This window comes from Heterodontus francisci, chromosome 5, assembly GCF_036365525.1.
Source record: "Heterodontus francisci isolate sHetFra1 chromosome 5, sHetFra1.hap1, whole genome shotgun sequence".
Taxonomy (NCBI): Eukaryota; Metazoa; Chordata; class Chondrichthyes; order Heterodontiformes; family Heterodontidae; genus Heterodontus; species Heterodontus francisci.
Genome location: NC_090375.1, coordinates 9,278,890 through 9,298,564, shown reverse-complemented (window position 1 = coordinate 9,298,564; position 19,675 = coordinate 9,278,890). Strand labels below are relative to the sequence as shown.

General features: G+C 43.8%; 1 protein-coding gene across 3 annotated transcripts in view; it reads right to left on the bottom strand.

The window, feature by feature from the left end:
- The window catches only part of lama3 (laminin, alpha 3), a 456,248-nt gene that overhangs the window by 242,192 nt on the left and 194,381 nt on the right, over positions 1–19,675 (bottom strand). For all 3 annotated transcript variants that reach the window (XM_068031084.1, XM_068031086.1, XM_068031085.1), the window contains exons 13-16: positions 18,334–18,471; positions 16,026–16,160; positions 14,271–14,405; positions 3,205–3,342 (exon numbers count right to left, since the gene is read on the bottom strand). In XM_068031084.1, the coding sequence (XP_067887185.1) occupies positions 3,205–3,342; positions 14,271–14,405; positions 16,026–16,160; positions 18,334–18,471 (546 nt within the window). The remainder of the gene's footprint in view (positions 1–3,204; positions 3,343–14,270; positions 14,406–16,025; positions 16,161–18,333; positions 18,472–19,675) is intronic.

Here is a 19,675-nt window from a genome sequence, read left to right as displayed (position 1 = left end):
GCCCTCTGGGGTAGAGACTTTCAAAGGTTCACAACCCTCCGAGTAAAGACATTTTTCCTCATCTCTGTACTAAGTGGCTTCCCCCTTATTTTGAAATTGTGTCCCCTGGTTCTAGATTCCCCAACCAGGGGAAACATCTTAGCTGCATCTACCCTGTCTATCCCTTTAAGTATTTTGTAGGTTTCAATGAGATCACCTCTCATTCTTCGAAACTCTAGAGAATACAGGCCCAGTTTCCCCAATTTCTCTTCTTAGGACAGTCCCGCCATCCTGGGAACAAGTCTGGTGAACCTTCATTGCACTCCCTCTATGGCAATAATATCCTTCCTACGGTAAGGGGACCAAAACTGCACACAGTACTCCAGGTGTGGTCTAACCAAGGTCCTATACAATTGAAGCAAGACTTTACTACTCCTGTACTCAAATCCTCTTGCGATAAAGGCTAACATACCAGTAGCTTTCTTAATTGCTTGCTGCACCTGCATGTTAGCTTTCAGTGACTTATTGACGAGGACACCCAGGTCCCTTTGTACATCTACATTTTCTAATCTCTTACCATTTAAGAAATACTCTGCACATCTATTCCTCCTACCAAAGTGGATAACCTCACATTTACCACCTGCCTCCCCCCACACTACCACTACTGTTTGGTGGCCTATAAAGAACTCCTACCAATGTTTGCTGCCCCTTTCTGTTTCTTAGCTCCACCTGAACAGATTCCACATTTTGTTCTTCCGATCTGAGATCCTCCCTTACTCATGTACTGATCCCATCCCTTATTATCAGCGCAACACCACCTCCTTTTCCATTTTTGCCCGCCCTTCCTAAATGTCGAATATCCTTGAATATTCAGTTCCCAGTCTTGGTCACCCTGTAGCCACGTTTCCATTATGGCAATTAGATTATACCCATTTACCTCTATTTGGGCCTTTAAATCATCTACTTTGTTGCAAATGCTGTGTACATTCACATAGAGTGCCCTTAACCTTGTCTTCTTGACATTCTGCATTCTAAGCCTAGTTGATGATTGCCTTTGTTTCGCCTGCCTTCTAATGTCACTTTTCTACCTCCTGTTACCAGTTTGAGCTACCCCTCAGGTTCCCATTCCCCTGACAAGCCAGTTTAAACCCTCCCTAACAGCATTAGCAAATCTCCCTGCAAGGATATTAGTTCTGGTCCTGTTAAGGCGTAGCCCAACCATCTTGTTCAGGTCCCACTTGCCGCAGAACCAGTCCCAATGCCTCAGAAATCTGATGCCCCCCCCTTCCGACACCAATTCTCCAGCCACCTGTTCAATCGATCAATCCTCCTATTCCTATGCTCACTAGCACGTGGCACTGGGAGTAATCCTGAGATTACTGCTTTGGAGGTCCTGCTTTTTAATTTCCTTCCTAATTCCCTAAAATCCGCTTTCATGACCTCATCTCTCTTCCTACCTATGTCATTGGTACCAATGTGGACCATGACCTCTGGCTTTTCACCCTCCCCCAGAAGGATGCCCTGCAGCTGCTCTGTGACATCCTTGATCCTGGCACCAGGGAGGCAACACACCATCCTGCAGTCACATTTACTGCCGCAGAAACGCCTGTCTGATCCCCTGACTATCGAATCCCCTTTCACTATTGCTGTTCCACTCTTCTTCCTCCCCTTCTATGCAGCTGAGTGACCTGTGATGCCACGGACTTTGCTCTGGCTGCACTCCCCCGAGGAACCATCGCTTTCACCAGTATCCAAAATAGAAAACCGATTAGCAAGAAAGAAAGATAGATTCAGGGGACTCCTGCACTGCCTGCCTGTTTCCCTTAGACTGCCTGGTGGTCACCCATTCCCTCTCTGCCTGCATGTTCCTAACCTGCGCTGTGACCACCTCCCTAAATGTGCTATCCATGTAGTCCTCTGCCTCATGGATGCACAACAGCGACTCCAACCGCCGCTCGAGTTCCAAAACCCGGAGCTCAAGCTTCTGCAGCCTGTGACACTTGCTGCAGATGTGTTTGTCTAGGACACGTGGTGCACCATGGGGCGCCACAGTGGCGCAGTGGTTAGCACCGCAGCCTCACAGCTCCAGCAACCCGGGTTCAATTCTGGGTTCTACCTGTGTGGAGTTTGCAAGTTCTCCCTGTGTCTGCGTGGGTTTCCTCCCACAGCCAAAAGACTTGCAGGTTGATAGGTGAATTGGCCATTATAAATTGTCACTAGTATAGGTAGGTGGTAGGGGAATATAGGGACAGGTGAGGATGTGGTAGAAATATGGATTAGTGTAGGATTAGTATGAATGGGTGGTTAATGGTCGGCACAGACTCGGTGGGCCGAAGGGCCTGTTTCAGTGCTGTATCTCTAAATCTAAAATCTAAATCTAAATACCGCAGGATGTACATTCCACTTGACCGAGCTGACCTGCCATAACGTAATTTTAAAAACCTTTTATTGCAATGAGAAGTAAAGTAACTTACCAGTTACTCACCAATCAGCTTCTTCCCCTGTCCTGAAGACAGAGGCAACTACTGGAGGCTGAAAAAACGTAGAAGAAGAAAGAAAGGAGCCCCTCTCTCATGCACCAAACTCCCATTTTACACTCTGTGCACTCAAATTTCTTTGCTTCCTAATCTATAGTTCCCCTCCTTACCGAACTTCCTCAATCACCAAATTCCCTCCTTAACGCTCTATGCCCTTCAGCAGCACTCAATGCAGACAAGCAGCACTGAGAACCCCTTCAAATTATATTCTGAAAACAATGCTGTGTCAACTCTGCTCAGAAGCCAGTTTAAGCTAGCTACCTAATTAAGTAGCTACAGCTACTCTCAGAGTTAGTATACCCCTGTTTAAAACTGCAAGAAACCTAACTTACTCTTAACTGAACAGGAATTCCAATTAATTGGCAGATTTAAACAAAACAAAACAAAAACTAGTCTTAGAGATTAACTCTTAAAGTTCACTCACTTACCAAACCCCCTTCTTCACACTCAGTGCAGGTTAGTTTACTCTCATTTTTCCCCTTTTTATCAACATTTTGGTGGCACTTTTCTGGTTTCTAAAACACTCCCAATCTTCAGACCTGCTACTATTTTTTGCATTATAAGCCATTTAATTGAATACAATTCTTAACCTCTTTACACCTTTTATACAGGGTTCTTTCAATTGCAATACATATAAGCAATCTCTCACAGGAGAAATATAACATACAATAATAATAAACACTGCTACCTTGACAAGTAGGGAAGTTGTATGCTCCTGAGACACAAGTATCACAGCGTTGTCCAGTGATACGTGGCCGGCATTTACACTTGCCAGTGGTCTGGTCACATTCAGGATCATAAGAGCCATCAGCAGAGCACTCACATGCTTTAAAAAAAGAAAGCAAAGGATGTTCACAACATGATAAAGTTTGATAAAGGCCAATAAAAAAAAAATTGGCCTTAGGTCCCAAACAGTTGTTTAAGGCCTCCACTCTAAGATTCGTTTGCCCCTGAGGAACTTAGCAAAACTAGGCCTACACACAACTGAGCAGATGGCCCCCTCTTAACCAACAATTGCTGCTCCTACTGCCTCCACCTGTCTTCAGCCCAATCTTCAATCCTTCAATCTCCAAGCCAACAACCTGTCCGTTGGACACTGCATTTTGCCAGCTTATTGAAACTTAGGCCCAAGGCTCAATTTTGGGTGCACCTCTGGCCCCACCATTCAAGTGCTAGGATCATTCTGTGCACTGCCCATAACATCTGCAGTTCTAAGATCACTGCTCAAAGAACAAAGTGATGGGAAATGTATCTCTAATGAATTTGTGGACAGAATCATCAAATCTTACAGCTCAGAAGGAGACCATTCAGCCCATCGTGCCTGTGCCAGCCCTTTTTAATTTTTTCGTGAGATATGGTGTCTCTGGAAAGGCCAACGTTATTGCCCATCCCTAATTGCACTTCAGTAAGTTGGTGATGAGTCATCTTCTTAAACTGCTGCAGTCCATGTGGTGTAGGTACACCCATAATGCTGTTCAAGAGGGAGTTCCAGGATTTTGATCCAGTCACAGTGAAGGAATGGCGATATAGTTCTAAGTCAGGATGATGTGTGACTTGGAGAGGAACTTGGTGGTGTTCCCATGCATCTGCTGCCCTTGTCCTTCTAGGTGGTAGAGGTCATGGGTTTGGAAGGTGCTGTCAAAGTAACCTTTGCAAGTTGCTACAGTGCATCTTGTAAATGATTCACACTGCTGCCAGTGTGTGGCACGAATGTTGCCACTCATCAGCACAAGCCTGATCATTGTCCAAGTCTTGCTGCATGTGGGCATTGACTGCTTCAGTATCTGAGGAGTTGTGACTGAAACCGTGCAATCATCAGCGAACATCCCCACTTTTGACCTTATAATGGAGGGAAGGTCACTAATGAAGCAGCTAAACTTTATTCATAAAAGTCTGTTTTTAAAAAAAAAATACATGACAAAGCCATGGAGGAGGAATTCATGGAGTGTGTGCGGGATGGTTTTCTGGACCAATGCATTGGGGGACCAACTAGAGAACAAGCCATATGGATAGACATATGGATGAAAATGGAATAGTGTAGGTCAGATGATTTCACAGGTCGGCGCAACATCGAGGGCCGAAGGGCCTGTACTGCGCTGTAATGTTCTAATTCTAATTCTAATTCTAAAGATGGTTGGGCCTAGGACACTACCTTGAGGAACTCCTGCAGCAATGTCCGAGGGTGAGATGATTGGACCCCAACAACACAAAAGCTACTCAATTTTCCCAACTCCCCCTGCTCTTTCCCCATAGAGCAGCACATTTTTCCTTTCAACTTTTAAAAAATATTTTTCTCTCTTCTCACTTGTCTTGCCACAAAATGCCAGCTATAAATTCATACAGACTGAAGATATTAAGTGATTGTGGAGGGGAAGGTGTTTTTAAAAAAAGATTAGGATTCATGGAGACCCTGCAAAAATAAATCAAGGCAGAGACTACAATTGGTGGCCATTAGTGCTCAAGGTACTTGGAGGAGGGAGCAGGGCTGGTTCAGAGCAGGAGTCCGATTGGACTGGACAATGGATGTCAAGAGAAGGGATGAGAATACAATAGGAGGGAGGGGCATGTAGGGAAAAGTGGGTGGATATAAAAAAAAACTTGGATTTATATAGCACCTTTAATGTAATAAAACGTCCTAAGGTGCTTTACAGGGGCGTTATCTGACACTGAGCCATATAAGTACTTTGAATCTGTGTTTATTAAGGACGAGGTTGCTGACAAAATGTCAGCAGAAGCAGAGATGGTAGAGATAATGGATGGAGTGAAAATTGATATGAAGGCTGTACTGGAAAGGCTGGCTATGCTTAGAGTAGATAAGTTGCCTGATCCAGATGGCTTGCATCCCAGAGTTGCTAAGGAAAGTGGCGGATGAGACAGCAGAAGGACTTGCCATAAGCTTTCAATATTTCTAGGTATGGGGGAGTTACCAAAGGATTGGGATCGGGGCGGTATAGTGGCGGAGTGGTTAGCACCGCAGCCTCACAGCTCCAGCGACCTGGATTCGGTTCTGTGTACTGCTGTGCGGAGTTTGCAAGTTATCCCTGTGACCGCGTGGGTTCCGCCGGGTGCTCCGGTTTCCTCCCACAGCCAAAGACCTGCAGGTTGATAGGTAAATTGGCCATTGTAAATTGCCCCTAGTGTAGGTAGATGGTAGGAGAATTGAGGGAAGGTGGGGATGTAAAGAAATATGGGATTAATGTTCTTCTTTTCTTTTCTTTTGGGCCTCCTTATCTCGAGAGACAATGGATACGTGCCTGGAGGTGGTCAGTGGTTTGTGAAGCAGCGCCTGGAGTGGCTATAAAGGCCAATTCTAGAGTGACAGGCTCTTCCACAGGTGCTGCAGAGAAATTTGTTTGTAGGGGCTGTTGCACAGTTGGCTCTCCCCTTGCGCCTCTGTCTTTTTTCCTGCCAACTACTAAGTCTCTTCTACTCGCCACATTTTAGCCCTGTCTTTATGGCTGCCCGCCAGCTCTGGCGAACGCTGGCAACTGACTCCCACGACTTGTGATCAATGTCACAGGATTTCATGTTGCATTTGCAGACGTCTTTAAAGCGGAGACATGGACGGCCGGTGGGTCTGATACCAGTGGCGAGCTCGCTGTACAATGTGTCTTTGGGGATCCTGCCATCTTCCATGCAGCTCACATGGCCAAGCCATCTCAAGCGCCGCTGACTCAGTAGTGTGTACAAGCTGGGGATGTTGGCCGCCTCGAGGACTTCTGTGTTGGAGATGCGGTCCTGCCACCTGATGCCAAGTATTCTCCGGAGGCAGCGAAGATGGAATGAATTGAGACGTCGCTCTTGGCTGACATATGTTGTCCAGGCCTCGCTGCCATAGAGCAAGGTACTGAGGACACAGGCTTGATACACTCGGACTTTTGTGTTCCGTGTCAGTGCGCCATTTTCCCACACTCTCTTGGCCAGTCTGGACATAGCAGTGGAAGCCTTACCCATGCGCTTGTTGATTTCTGCATCTAGAAACAGGTTACTGGTGATAGTTGAGCCTAGGTAGGTGAACTCTTGAACCACTTCCAGAGCGTGGTCACCAATATTGATGGATGGAGCATTTCTGACGTCCTGCCCCATGACGTTTGTTTTCTTGAGGCTGATGTTTAGGCCAAATTCATTGCAGGCAGCCGCAAACCTGTCGATGAGACTCTGCAGGCACTCTTCAGTGTGAGATGTTAAAGCAGCATCGTCAGCAAAGAGGAGTTCCCTGATGAGGACTTTCCGTACTTTGGACTTCGCTCTTAGACTGTAGGATTAGTATAAATGGGTGGTTGTTGGTCAGCACAGACTCGGCGGGCCAAAGGGCCTGTTTCAGTGCTGTATCTCTCTATGACTTCTATGATTGGAGAGTGGCAAATGTGACACCCTTATTCAAGAAAGGGTGTAAGGACAGTCCTAGCAATTACAGGCCAGTTAGTTTAACATCTGTGGTGGGTAAGGTTTCAGAAACAATAATTAGGGGAAAAAACCAACAGGCAATTGGACAGGTTTGAGTTGATTAAGGCTAGCCAGCACAGATTTGTAAAAGGCAGATCATGCTTGACTAACCTAATTGAATTTTTTGATGAGGTAACAGAAGGTTGATGAAGGGAATGTGGTGGATGTTGTCTATATGGATTTTAAGAAAGTCTTTCACAAAGTACCACATAAAAGGCTGGTTAGCAAAATTGAGGCTCATGGAATAGAAGGGTCAGTGTCCAATTGGATAAAAAAAAATGGCTTAAGGGCAGAAAACAGTGAGTTGTGGCAAATGGCTGTTTTTCAGACTGGAGGTTGGTAGACAGTGGTGTTCCCCCAAGGGTCAGTGCTAGGACCACTGCTTTTTTGATAATAACTTGGATAGTGGAATACAGAGTAAAATTTGCCGATGATATCAAACTGAAAGGTACGGCAAACAGTGAGGATGATACCAATTGACTGCAACAGGACATAGCTAGCAGAATGGGGAGACAAGTGGCAGATGAAAAGTGAGGTGATGCATTTTGGCAAATGGGATAGGGAGAGGCAATATAGACTAAATGATACAGTTCTAAAGAGTGTACAGGGCAGAGGGACCTTGGGGTTCATTGATCTATGAAGGTGGCTGGACATATTGAGAGAGTAGATAGCAAAGCATATGGGATTGTGGGCTTCATAAAGAGGTGCAAAAGCAGAAAAGTTATGCTGAACCTTTATAAAACTCTGGTTAGGTATGGCATCCAGTTCTGGTCACCACACGTGAGGAAGGATGTGAAGGTCCTTGAGAGCGTGCAGAGGAGATTTACCAGAATCATTCCAGGGATGAGGGATTTCAGCTAAAGGGTTAGGTTGGAGAGGCTGAGGTTGTTCTCCTTGAAGCAAAGGAGATTGGGGGGAGATTTGATAGAAGTGTATAAGATCCTGACAGATTTGGATAAGGTAGGCAAAGAAAATTTGCTCCCATAAGTTGATGGTAAACAGGCTAGGGGACACAGATTTAAGGTTTGGGCAAGAGATGCAGGGAGGATGTAATGAGCAGTGTTACGACTGATGTGGGAGGACTGCACGGTCTTTTCTAGTTCCACATCTCCACAGGTCACAACATATCTTTAAATATTTACCCAGTTACTGATTCGGTCAATCATATACTCTACTCTTTATTGCAGAATAAAATACACCAACCAGGTTTCTTTAATAAACAACAAAATTATCAGTTTATTATAAAAACAAGACTTATCCAGTATTGAAGCAAAGCATTATAACACAGATTGAAATATGAAAGTTCCCTTTTTAAGTACTCCCCCACATACATACGCACACACACACACAGAAAAAAATAAAAAACTCTCTGTAGAGCTCTTTTACAAAAAAAAAGACAAATCCATGCTAGTGAGTATATATTGGTGTCTCACTTTTGTTTTTGGTAAAGGTCCTACACAGTCTACCAACACCCTACTAAATGGTTCCACAAAAACTGGTATGGGAGTTAGAAGTGCTGGTTTTATGGCAGGTTGCGGTTTTCCCACAAGCTGGCAGGTATGTCACGTTTTACAAATGGAAAAGACTGGGCAGTAGAAATGCCCACCTAAACGTGATTGGGTCTTCCAGATCCCCACATGTCCCACTATAGGCATTTCATGGGCTATCGTTAATATTTCCCGGCGATACTTGGGGGTACCACTATCTGGTGAACTACTGTCCATTCTTCATCCACAGGTCTGTGAGGAGGTCTGCACTTTCTCATCAGAATCCCATTTTTAATATAGCATCCTTCCAGAATTCCCTTTGCCTCAGCTTCCATTACAGCTGATTGTGCCGATCAAGTATCAGTAGGAGAGCATTTAGGAGATAGTGATTATTGTATCATAAGGTTTAGGCTGACTATGGAAAAGGACAAAGTGCAATCCAGGATAAGAATAATTAACTGGGGGAAGGCCAACTTCAATGGGGTAAGAATGAAGCTGTGGTGAATAAATTGGAGTCAAAAGCTGGCAGGAAAACTGGTAGATGAACAATGGGCTACCTTCAAAGAAGAGGTGGTTCAGGCACAGTCAAGGTATGTTCGCTCGAAGGGGAAAAGTAGAGCAAACAAATCCAGAACCTTCTGGATGAAAAAAGAGGTGGAGATTAAGATAAAGAAGAAAAAGTGTGCTTATGACAGATGTCAGGTAGAAAATACTATTGAGAACCAGGCTGAATATAGAAGGTTCAGAGGGGAAGTGAAAAAGCAAATAAGAGAAGCAAAGAGCGAGCATGAAAAAAGATTGGCAGCTAGCATTAAATGAAATCCCAAAGTTTTCTATAGGCATATAAATAGTAAAAGAGTAGTAAAAGGAGGAGTGGGGCCGATTAGAGACCAGAAAGGGGATTTACACATGGAGGCAGAGGGCATAGCTGAGGTATTAAATAAATGCTTTGCATCTGTCTTTACCAAGGAGGAAGATGCAACCCAGGCAATGTTGAAAGAGGAGGTAAGTCAGACACTAGAGGGGTTTAAAATTGGTAGAGAGGAAGTATTAGATAGGCTGTCTGAACTTAAAGTGGATAAAGCACCAGGGCCGGATGAGATGCATCCAATGATACTGAGGGAAGTGAGGGTGGAAATCGCAGAGGCACTGGCCATAATTTTTCAGTCTTCCTTAGACTCAGGGGTGGTGCCAGAGGACTGGAGAATTGCAGACGTTACACCCTTGTTTAAAAAAGGATGCAAAGATAAGCCCAGCAACTACAGGCCAGTCAGTTTTACTTGGGTGGTGGGGAAACTTCAGAAAAAATAATTCGGGACAAAATCAACAGTCACATAGACAAATGCAAGTTAATTTGAAGGTAGCCCATTGTTCATCTACCAGGGTTCCATAAGGGAAAATCATGTTTAACTAACTTGCTGGAGTTTTTTGAGGAGGTAACAGAGTGGGTTGATGAGGGCAATGCTGTGGATGTAGTGTACGTGGACTTTCAAAAGGCATTTGATACAGTGCCACAGAACAGACTTTTGAGCAAACTTGTAGCTTATAGAATAAAAGGGATGGTCGCAACATGCATATGAAATTGGCTGAGTGACAGGAAACTAAGAGTAGTGGTTAAAGGATGTTTTTCGGGCTGGAGGAAGGTTGGTAGTGGAGTTCCCCAGGGATCAGTGTTGGGGCCCTTGCATTTCCTGATATATATTAATGACATAGACCTTGGTGTACAGGGCACCATTTCAAAGTTTGCAGATGATACCAAACTTGGAAGCATTGTGAACTGTGAGGAGGATAGTAGAACTTAAAAAGCACATAGACAAGTTGGTGGAATGGGCAGACAGGTGCTAGATGAAGTTCAATGCAGAGAAATGTGAAGTGATTCATTTTGGTAGGAAGAACATGGAGAGACAATATAGAATAAAGGGTACAATTCTAAAGGGAATGCAGGAGCCGAGGGACCTTGGTGTATATGTGCATAAGTCATTGAAGGTGGCAGGACACGTTGAGAGACTGGTTAATAAAGCATACAGTATCCTGGGTTTTATTAATAGGTTATGTTGAACTTTTATAAGATACTTATTCGGCCTCAGCTGGAGTATTGCGTCCAATTCTGGGCGCTGTACCTGAGGAAAGACGTGAGGGCATTGGAGAGAGTACAGAAGAGATTCACAAGAATGGTTCCAGGGATGAGGAATTTCAGTTGTGAAGATAGATTGGAGAAGTTAGGACTGTTTTCCTTGGAAACGAGAAGGCCGAGAGGTGATTTGATAGAGGTGTTCAAAATCATGAAGGGTCTGGACAGTGTAGTTAGAGAGAAACTGTTCCCACTCGTGAAAGGATCAAGAACGAGAGGGCACAGATTTAAAGTATTTGGTAAGAGAAGCAAAAGTGACACGAGGAAAAACTTTTTCACGCAGTGGGTGGTTAAGGTCTGGAATGCACTGCCTGAGAGTGTGGTGGAGGCAGGTTCAATTGAAGCATTCAAAAGGGAATTAGACAGTTATATGAAAAGGAAGAAAGTGCAGGGTTATGGGGAGAAGGCAAGGGAATGGGACTGAGGGAATTTCTCTTCCAGAGAGCCAGTGCAGACATGATGGGCTGAACGGCCTCCTTCTGCACTGTAACAATTCTGTAATTCTGTGCCACTTTATTTAACACTGGATCGGCGTGCTGAGGCTTGATCAGAAAAGACTTCCCGAACATTTCCTTCGGATTATCTAAATCCCCAAAGAATGTTTCAGATATTCAGCTACCTGTCTGTGGTACCAATTAAACCTCTGACAAGGGAACCTGTTTCGCCATTGCTCGGGTCACTACACATGAAAGAAAATTTCCTGAAACCTGTCTCTTTGACTTCACTTGGTCTTTCTGTGACTACTGGAGAAGCTACTACCTTTGCTCCGGCAAAATCATTTCCCAGGAGTAGGTCAACAGGTAAACTATGGACAACTCCTACCGTTGCTGTTCCAAATATTAGGTTACACTCCAGGTGCACCTGATACAAAAGTACGGGTATATACTCCCTGCCAATATCATTCACTAAAGCCTTGGCATTCAATGCGCTCTCTGGTGGAAAAGTTATGCCTTTCCCCAACAAAAGAGTTTGGGTGGTTCCTGTATCCCTAAGTATAACTATAGGTTTACTTGCCTCACTTGAGGGATAAGGAGTTACTTTTCCTTGTGACAAGAATTCCCTATAACTCTCAGGTATCGTGTTCATGCCCCCCACACTCACAGTGTATTTTGTATTTGGCCTTACAGCTGCAGTCAGAGCTACAGCCTGATCTGTTGTACTCTCGATCAGGGCCCCTTTCTCTGCATTGGCCTTGTGTACCCCAATAAGTCCCATGGGTTTACTCCACAACTTCCAGCATTCTGCACAAAGGTGTCCCACACTTAGGCTTTCGGACCTCACTTCCACCCTCAGCGTCTTCCTTTCTGGCCTGAGGAGGTGATCCCGGAGCATTCCCAGCTGTCCTGTCTTGTCCCCGGCTACTTGCCTTCCTTTCACCCTCTCACCTTCTATCCTTCTCAGGTTTGTGGGTGACTGATAAAGGGTTTTAGCTTGTAAACAAGCTCATAATCAACAGCAATTTTCGCTGCCTGATTGGCTGTTGAAACATTCTGGTTCTCTCCATGGGTTCTTACTAACAGAGGGAGTGAATTTTTAAATTCTTCCAGGAGAATTATTTTCCTAAGGTTCTCATACATGGCCTCTATCTTTAGTGCCGGCATCCAATAATTAAAGTTAATTTGCTTTACCCCTCAAATTCTCTGTGAGTTTTCCCAGGCTGCTGGTAAGCTTGAGGGACAAACTCATAAGCAGCCGGAATAGCCTTTTTTGCCACCTCATAATCTGCAGAAGCTTCCTCAGAAAACATAGCATAAACTTCATGAGCTCTGCCCATCAGCCTGCTTTGCGTAAGCAGTGTTTAGCTTTTCTTCGGCCACTTGTCTGGCTGGCTATCTTTTCAAAAGAAATAAAAATGCCTCTATGTCCCTTTCCTCAAACTTCGGAAGGGCTTGCACAAATTTAAACAGTTTTCCACTGGGTCCTGCGCTGGAGTCAGATCTTTCCTCACCAGAATTTGCACTGGAGTTAAGGCCACCCCTTTGTCTTAGTTCCAGCTTTTTAAATTCAAATTCCCTTCCTTGTCTTTCTCTTTCTTTTTCTCTTTCTCTTTCCTGCTGCCCTGCTTGCTCCCTTTGAAATCGTAGTTCAAGTTTTTAAATTTCTTTTTCCTGTTCAAGCTCAAGTTTTTCGTTTCCAATTCTCTTTCCTTTTGAAATGCTCTCTCTTCGTTTTCCTCTCTTCCTTCCTTTTCCCTTTCAAATTCAAACTGCTTCATCTGCAATTGAATTTTAGCTAATTCAACTGAACTACCATCTGGATCACCTTTCTCTTCCAATTTCAAGTGTTGTGCTATTACTTCAATTATGTCTGCTTTCTTAGCTCCTGGTTTTAACTCTAATACCAAATTTGCTGCCAATGCTATTAGCTTAACCTTGGTTAACTTTCTCAAATCCCTTAGGGAAAAGTCCTCCTTCTCTAGAAAGGTCGTAGTTACTGACAAATCCATTCCGGCATTGTAAACTTTACTCTAATGCACAAGAAACCTGTTCTTTTACTTTTCCTCTTTTCAATTATGATTCCCCCACTTACATTTGCACATTGTCGGCTTTGGGTTACCCCACACAGAGCCCCCAACTAACACAAGAATCCTCAAAAAAAATTAAACAACAGAAGCACTTTCATAACACCTGGAACTTGCTGCCTATGAGGGTGGTGAAAGCGGAGATGATGAATGCTGAGGCAGAAACCGTCAACTCATTTAAAAGGTACCTGCACCTGAAGTGCTGTAACCTGCAAGGCTACAGACCAGGTGCTGGAAGGTGGTATTATATTGGGTGACTAGTTTTTTCAGCTGGTGTAGACACGATGGGCTGAATGGCCTCTTTCTGTGCCATAACGTTTTTGTGGTTCTTTCTATGGCTCTTTTTATTTCAAGAGAAAATTGGAGGGCACTTGAGAGAAATAAACTTACAGGGTTACGGGGACAGAATTGGATTTCTCCACAGACAGCCAGCATCAACTTGACAGGCCAAATAGCCTCCTTCTGTGCCATTATGACTCTATGACTATGACTCTATTAGAATAGTTGATTAAAAGCTTGGAGGTAGGTTTTAAGGAGTGACCTGAAGAAGATCAGAGAGCTAGAGTGGGGGGTAGTTCCAGAGCTTAGGGCCTAGGCAGCTGAAGGCCGCCAATGGTGCTCTGAAAGTGATGCACAAGAGGCTAGAATTGGAGGAGTGCAGAGATCTCAGAGAGTTGTAGAACTGGAGGAGATTACAGAGATAGGGAGTGTTAAAGCCATGGAGGGATTTGAAAACAGATGAGAATTTGAAGTCAAAGCATTGCTGGATCAGGAACCAATGTAGGTCAGAGAGCACAGGGATGATGGGACTTGGTGTGAATTAGCATACAGGCTACAGACAGGGTTCAGTTTATCAATGAACTGAGTTTCAAGTGGTAGAATAGTTCTGTAAATGGCTAAAATCATGAAAACAAATCTAATGAACTGGAGTTTGAGTAATGAATCTGAAGCAGTGATCTTCATCATAGATCTTTTATTGTTTTTCTCAGCTTTTTTGGTGGTTTGCATAGTTCGGGATGGGAGCTGTATCACTATTTTAACACTGCTTTTCCACTTTAGCCAGTTCTGTAAGTTAGTGTGCATGGAAAGGTTGTGCAAATGTTTATCTTTCTTACAAGTCATATTCAAAAAGTACTTTGAGAAAAAGAAAATATTTGTTGAGCACTTACGCAAACAAGTGGGGAAACCATAGTATCTGTACGCACACTGGGAGCACATTGGTCCTGTGTAGTTCGGATGGCAGCGACACCGTCCAATAGAGTCACAGTTGTTGTCTACTGATCCCACGGGGTCACAGGAGCATGCTGCAGATAAACAGGAATGAGCATATTGAGCAAGGCCTTAGGCTGGTGCCAGCAGTGGCTCAGTGGGTTGAACTCTACCCTGGGAGTTATGACAGGTATGGATTAAAATCTCACTCCAGAGATGAGCGCAAAATAAAGGCTGATGCTCCTAGTCAGTACTGAGGGACTGCAGCACTGTCAAGAGGTGCTTTCTTTCAGTCAATATCTACTCCCTCAGGTGAATCTCAAAGATGCCATGGCACTATTTTCCAAGAAGAGCGTGGATGTTTTCCCCACTGTCCTAGGGCCAATATTTATCCCTCAATCACTGTCACTAAAGCAGACGACCTGTTCATTATCTTAATACAGTTTGTGGGAGCTTGCTGTGAGCAAATTGGCTTCCACATTTCCTACATTACAACAATGACTACACTTCAAAAATTACTTGTTTTTTATTTGTTTGTGGGATGCATTTATTGCCCATCCCTAACTGCCCTTGAGAAGGTGGTGGTGAGCTGCCTTCTTGAACCACTGCATTCCTTGGGGTTTAGGTACACCAAAAGTGCTTTTAGGAAGAGAGTTTCAGGATTTTGACCCAGCGACAGTGAAGGAATATAGTTCCAAGTCAGGATGATGTATAGCTTGGAGGGGAACTTGCAGGTGGTGGTGTTCCCATGCAACTGTTGTCCTTGTCCTTCTTGATGGTAGAGGTCGCAGGTTCAGAAGCTGCTGTCAAAAGAGCCTTGGTGTGTTGCTGCAGTGCATCCTGTAGGTGGGACACACTGCTGCCAACGTGCGTCGTTAGTGGAGGGAGTGAATATTGAAGGTGGTGGATAGAGTGCCGATCAAGTGTGCTGCTTTGTCCTGGATGGTGTCGAGCTTCTTGAGTGTTGTTGGAGCTGCACCCATCCAGGCAAGTGGACAGCATTCCATCACACCTGACTTGTGACTTGTAGATGGTGGACAGGCATTGGGGAGACAGGAACTTATTTGCCACAGAATTCCCGGCCTCAGACCTACTCTTGTAGCCACAACATTTCTGTGACTGGGCCAGTTCAGTTTCTGGTCGTCTGTGATGCTGGGGACCTCAGGAGGAGGCTGAGATGAATCATCATCTCGGCACTTCTGGCAGAAGATGGATGCAAACACTTCACCCTTGTCTTTTGCACTGATGTGCTGGGCTCCCCCATCGTTGAGGCTGGGGATATTTGTGGAGCCTCCCCCTCCTGTTAGTTGTTTAATTGTCCACTAACATTCACGACTGGATGTGCAGAGCTTAGATCTAATCCGTTGGTTTTGGGATCCCTTAGTCCTGTCTACTGCATGCTACTTCCGCTGTTCGGCATGCAAGTAGTCCTGTTTTGTAGTTTCACCATTTTGATGTATGCCTGGTGCTGCTCCTGGCATGCCCTCCTGCACTCTTCATTGTACTTCATCGGTGTAAAGTGCTTTGGGACATGCTGAGGTCATGAAAGGTGCTATATAAATGTAAGTCTTTCTTTTCAAACATTGATGTAAAATGCTAACTGCCCTGAAAATATTAATACCAGTAACAAAGTAGTGCAATATACAAATACACAAGATTTTAGACACAGCACTTTAATTCAGAATGTTTCAGTCATTAAGAAACAAAACGCTTACCTTGACAGTGTGGGAATGAGTAATATCCTGGGCGACATTGATCACACTGATTGCCTGCAAATTCTACCCGACAGAGGCACCTCCCAGAGTCATCACAGAGTTCAGGTAGAGTTCCAGCATTGTTACAGCGACATGCTGTAAAACATTCAGCTCACAGTTTAGACAACACGATAAGCAACAATAGGAAATGTACATTGTGGCAAACTAATCTCTTTAACACCCGTTTACTGACATGCTAACTTTAGTACTCCTTTCAGATGGAGAAGTAACAACCCCAGTAGATTAAATGGCTGTGTGAGAGATTGTAAAGTGTGCTTCGTCACGACAATGTGGTCATCATGGTGTAGGGCAGGCTTGATGGACCAACTGGTCTTCTCCTGCCTAGTCAATGTTTTAACTTTGTATATTTATAAATCATTCCAAGTCAAAATTTATATTGTGTTTTAGAGAGAAGAAACTTGTGGCGCAGTTATTGACGTAGCACAGAGTTACAAAACACAGGCTCAAAACTATAATTTATGCTCATTGGTAATGAAACCAGAGGGGAGATGAGGTTTTTTTTGGTGCAGCGAGTTGTTATGATCTGGAATGTGCTACCTGAAACGGTAGTAGGGTGATGGTGGTGTAGTGGCAATGTCACTATCCAGAGGCCCAGGCTAATGCCCTGTCAACACAGGTTAAAATCTCACCATGGCACCTGATGGAATTTAAATTCAATTAATTTATAAAAATTTAGAATTGAAAGCTAGTCTCAGTAATGGTTTCATGAAACTATCATTGAAAAACCCATCTGGTTCACTACTGTCCTTCAGGGTAGGAAATCTGCTGTCCTTACCTGGTCTGGCCTATATGTGTCTCCAGACCCACAGCAATGTGTTTGCCTCTTAACTGCCCTCTGAGACAGCCTAGCAAGCTACTCAGTTCAAGGGCAATTAGGGATGGGCAACAAATGCTGGCCTTGCCAACGATGCCCACATCCCATTAAAAGAATAAAAAACATCAGATTCAATAGCAACTTTCAAAAGGAAATTGGATAAATATTGAAGGGGAAAATTTTGCAGGGCAATTAATTGGATAGCTCTTTCAAGGCACAGGCACAGTGGGCTGAATGGCCTCCTTCTGTGCTGTATGATTTTATGATACTAATTCCTGCATCTGATGTGTTCCCAACCTCAGCCACAGCTTGTTGGATGGTGTGGGGTGGGGGTGTGGCTGGAGGAGGGGATTGGTGTTGGGGAAGTAGGAGAAGTGCATCAGAGCAGGAAAGGGAGATCAGAAGGGACATTAACCTGTGGCACTTCAGTCCAGCTTTAGTATTTTGAAATATTTTCCTTATGGTGGTAATTTTCCAGTAAGAGGAATTTTCTCATACTTAGCTTGAATTCTCAGATTTGTTGTGCACGGGCCAGTTACAGAATAATGTTCCCTCGGCTATTCTGTCTCAACATTGTGCTGCAATCTATTTTGAATCTTTCTGTATCTAGCCCCAGCTGTCTCCTGGGATCTCTCAGTGAGATTGCTAATTAATGGATAGAAGTTCCTCAGTACATGATTTTTAATTTGTTTGGCTTTAATTCCTTTGGTTCCTTTTTAATAAAGTAACTAAACCCCTCTATCCAAGGGCATTCAGTCACTCATTTTTAACTTGAAATTTTCCACAGTGGAAAGTTTTGATTTCAGCAATCATTCAAACAATACTTCCTTTTCTAGTGCCTGTGAGATGTACCACTTGTATTTATTTGAATGGTTTCCACAAGAATGTGGAATACCTTTGCAGCTGGGTTGAAACCATGAAGAGGAAGGCCATTCAACCCATCCTGATTCATCCATCAAACAGTGATCCTTATGTTCTCTCCCACTCCCACCCACGTATGATTGAGGGATAATTATTGGCCAGGACACCGGGGAGAACTCCCCTGTTCTTCTTTAAAATAGTGGCCATAGGATCCTTTACTTCCACTTGAAGGGGCAGATGGGGCCTCAGTTTAACGTCTTATCCGAAAGGCACATGTGATGTCCACCTTCGCCGCTGCATCATTCTATGACTGTGATTCTACCATGTTTATATTAAGTCTATATTAATTATATTGTAATGTTGATTGCCATTTATTATCTGTACTTTGTATTAGTTTTGACATGTCTCTCTCCAGTCAGAGCTTGAAACTCCTCTGGAGAGGAATGTTAAAAAATAAGTCTATATCTGACACATTAGTTGTGTGAATGAAGGGTGAAATGAGAACATTGTTGCTTGTACCTGTAACTAAATACGCAGGGCTATTTTCTAATAATTGTAATAAATGTTACTTACACTCGCAGAAGGGGAAGCGAAAATATCCTGTCGAGCAGCCTTCACAAAAGTAACCTTGAAATCCACTTCGACACAAACAATGTCCAGTGTTTGGGTCACACACTTGACGTGTCACACCAGCACTGTAACACTGGCATTCTAAACAAATATTGCATAGGATTAAAGTGCTGCACATTAAGGAGAAGTGGTTTTAATTCACTGAAGGTAAGGCACAGTAAGCACAGAACTGTGTTAGAGCGTCATCTGTCATAATACTGGGTTGGGCACAAGGGCCGTAGACAGACTTAAGCACTATGGGGCTGGAGTTTCTGCTTTGGGCGCAGAATTGTGCAAGTTAGGTTATAGCTCAAGCTTTTGCTAAAATAAATACAGCTAAAAATGGGCTTCTCACCAAAAATAAGCATTATTCATAGTGGTGTCCACCTGTGAATAACCCTGAAAATAACTTTAAAAATTATGCTGAACTATTTACTACTTTCATTGGTATACATCAGTTTCTTAGTAAATTAATTATTATTTGATAAGAAAAAAACTTAAACAATGTGCCAACTAGCGCCTGTTCATTCAGGAAAATGAACACAATTCGAAGAGCCTTCCCAAACCAGCGCAATCAGCAGGATCTCACAATTTCGACCTGGGGGTAGGACCAGTATCATGTGTGGGACCTGATCCAGGCAAATTGAATCTTGAACTATTGTAAAAGATAGTGGAATACATGAGCATAAGCAGTTTTGGGAGTAACCCACTTACATTTGAAATTCCCCCCATCTTTTGTACTGGTTCAGCCAATTATACCCGGATTGTGTTAATATAGAGCCCTAGAGTCATTTATGGCACAGAAAGAGGCCATTCAGCCCATTATGTCTACGCCAGCTCTCCGTGGAGCAATCCAGTCAGTCCCATTTCCCCGTTCTATCCCCATAGCCTTGAAGATTTATTTCCTTCAATGCCCATCCAATTTCCTTTTGAAATCATTAATTGTCTCTAATGAGCAGAAACAAACAGGAACTTTGCCCCTACAGGCATAACTACAAGAAATTCCGACATGGAAACGTAGTCAAAATTTCTTTCTTACCTCAAAGAGCATCGAACAATACTCCAGGATAGAAAGAGGCACGGGAGAGGGGGGTGGGGGTGCGGGGTGCAGAATTTTACCTGGTCATAATGCGGCTGATAATATGGTCCCTGTGCAATGCAAGCATGTAAATGTACCCAATAAAACAAGGTCAACTCATTTGAATATTTTTTGGATGTAATTGGTAGTTTGCTGACTATGCCAGCATTAGGGTAGCGATTCCAGGATCAACAGCCAGTAAACAGCTGCTGCCTGCCCCTCGTAAGC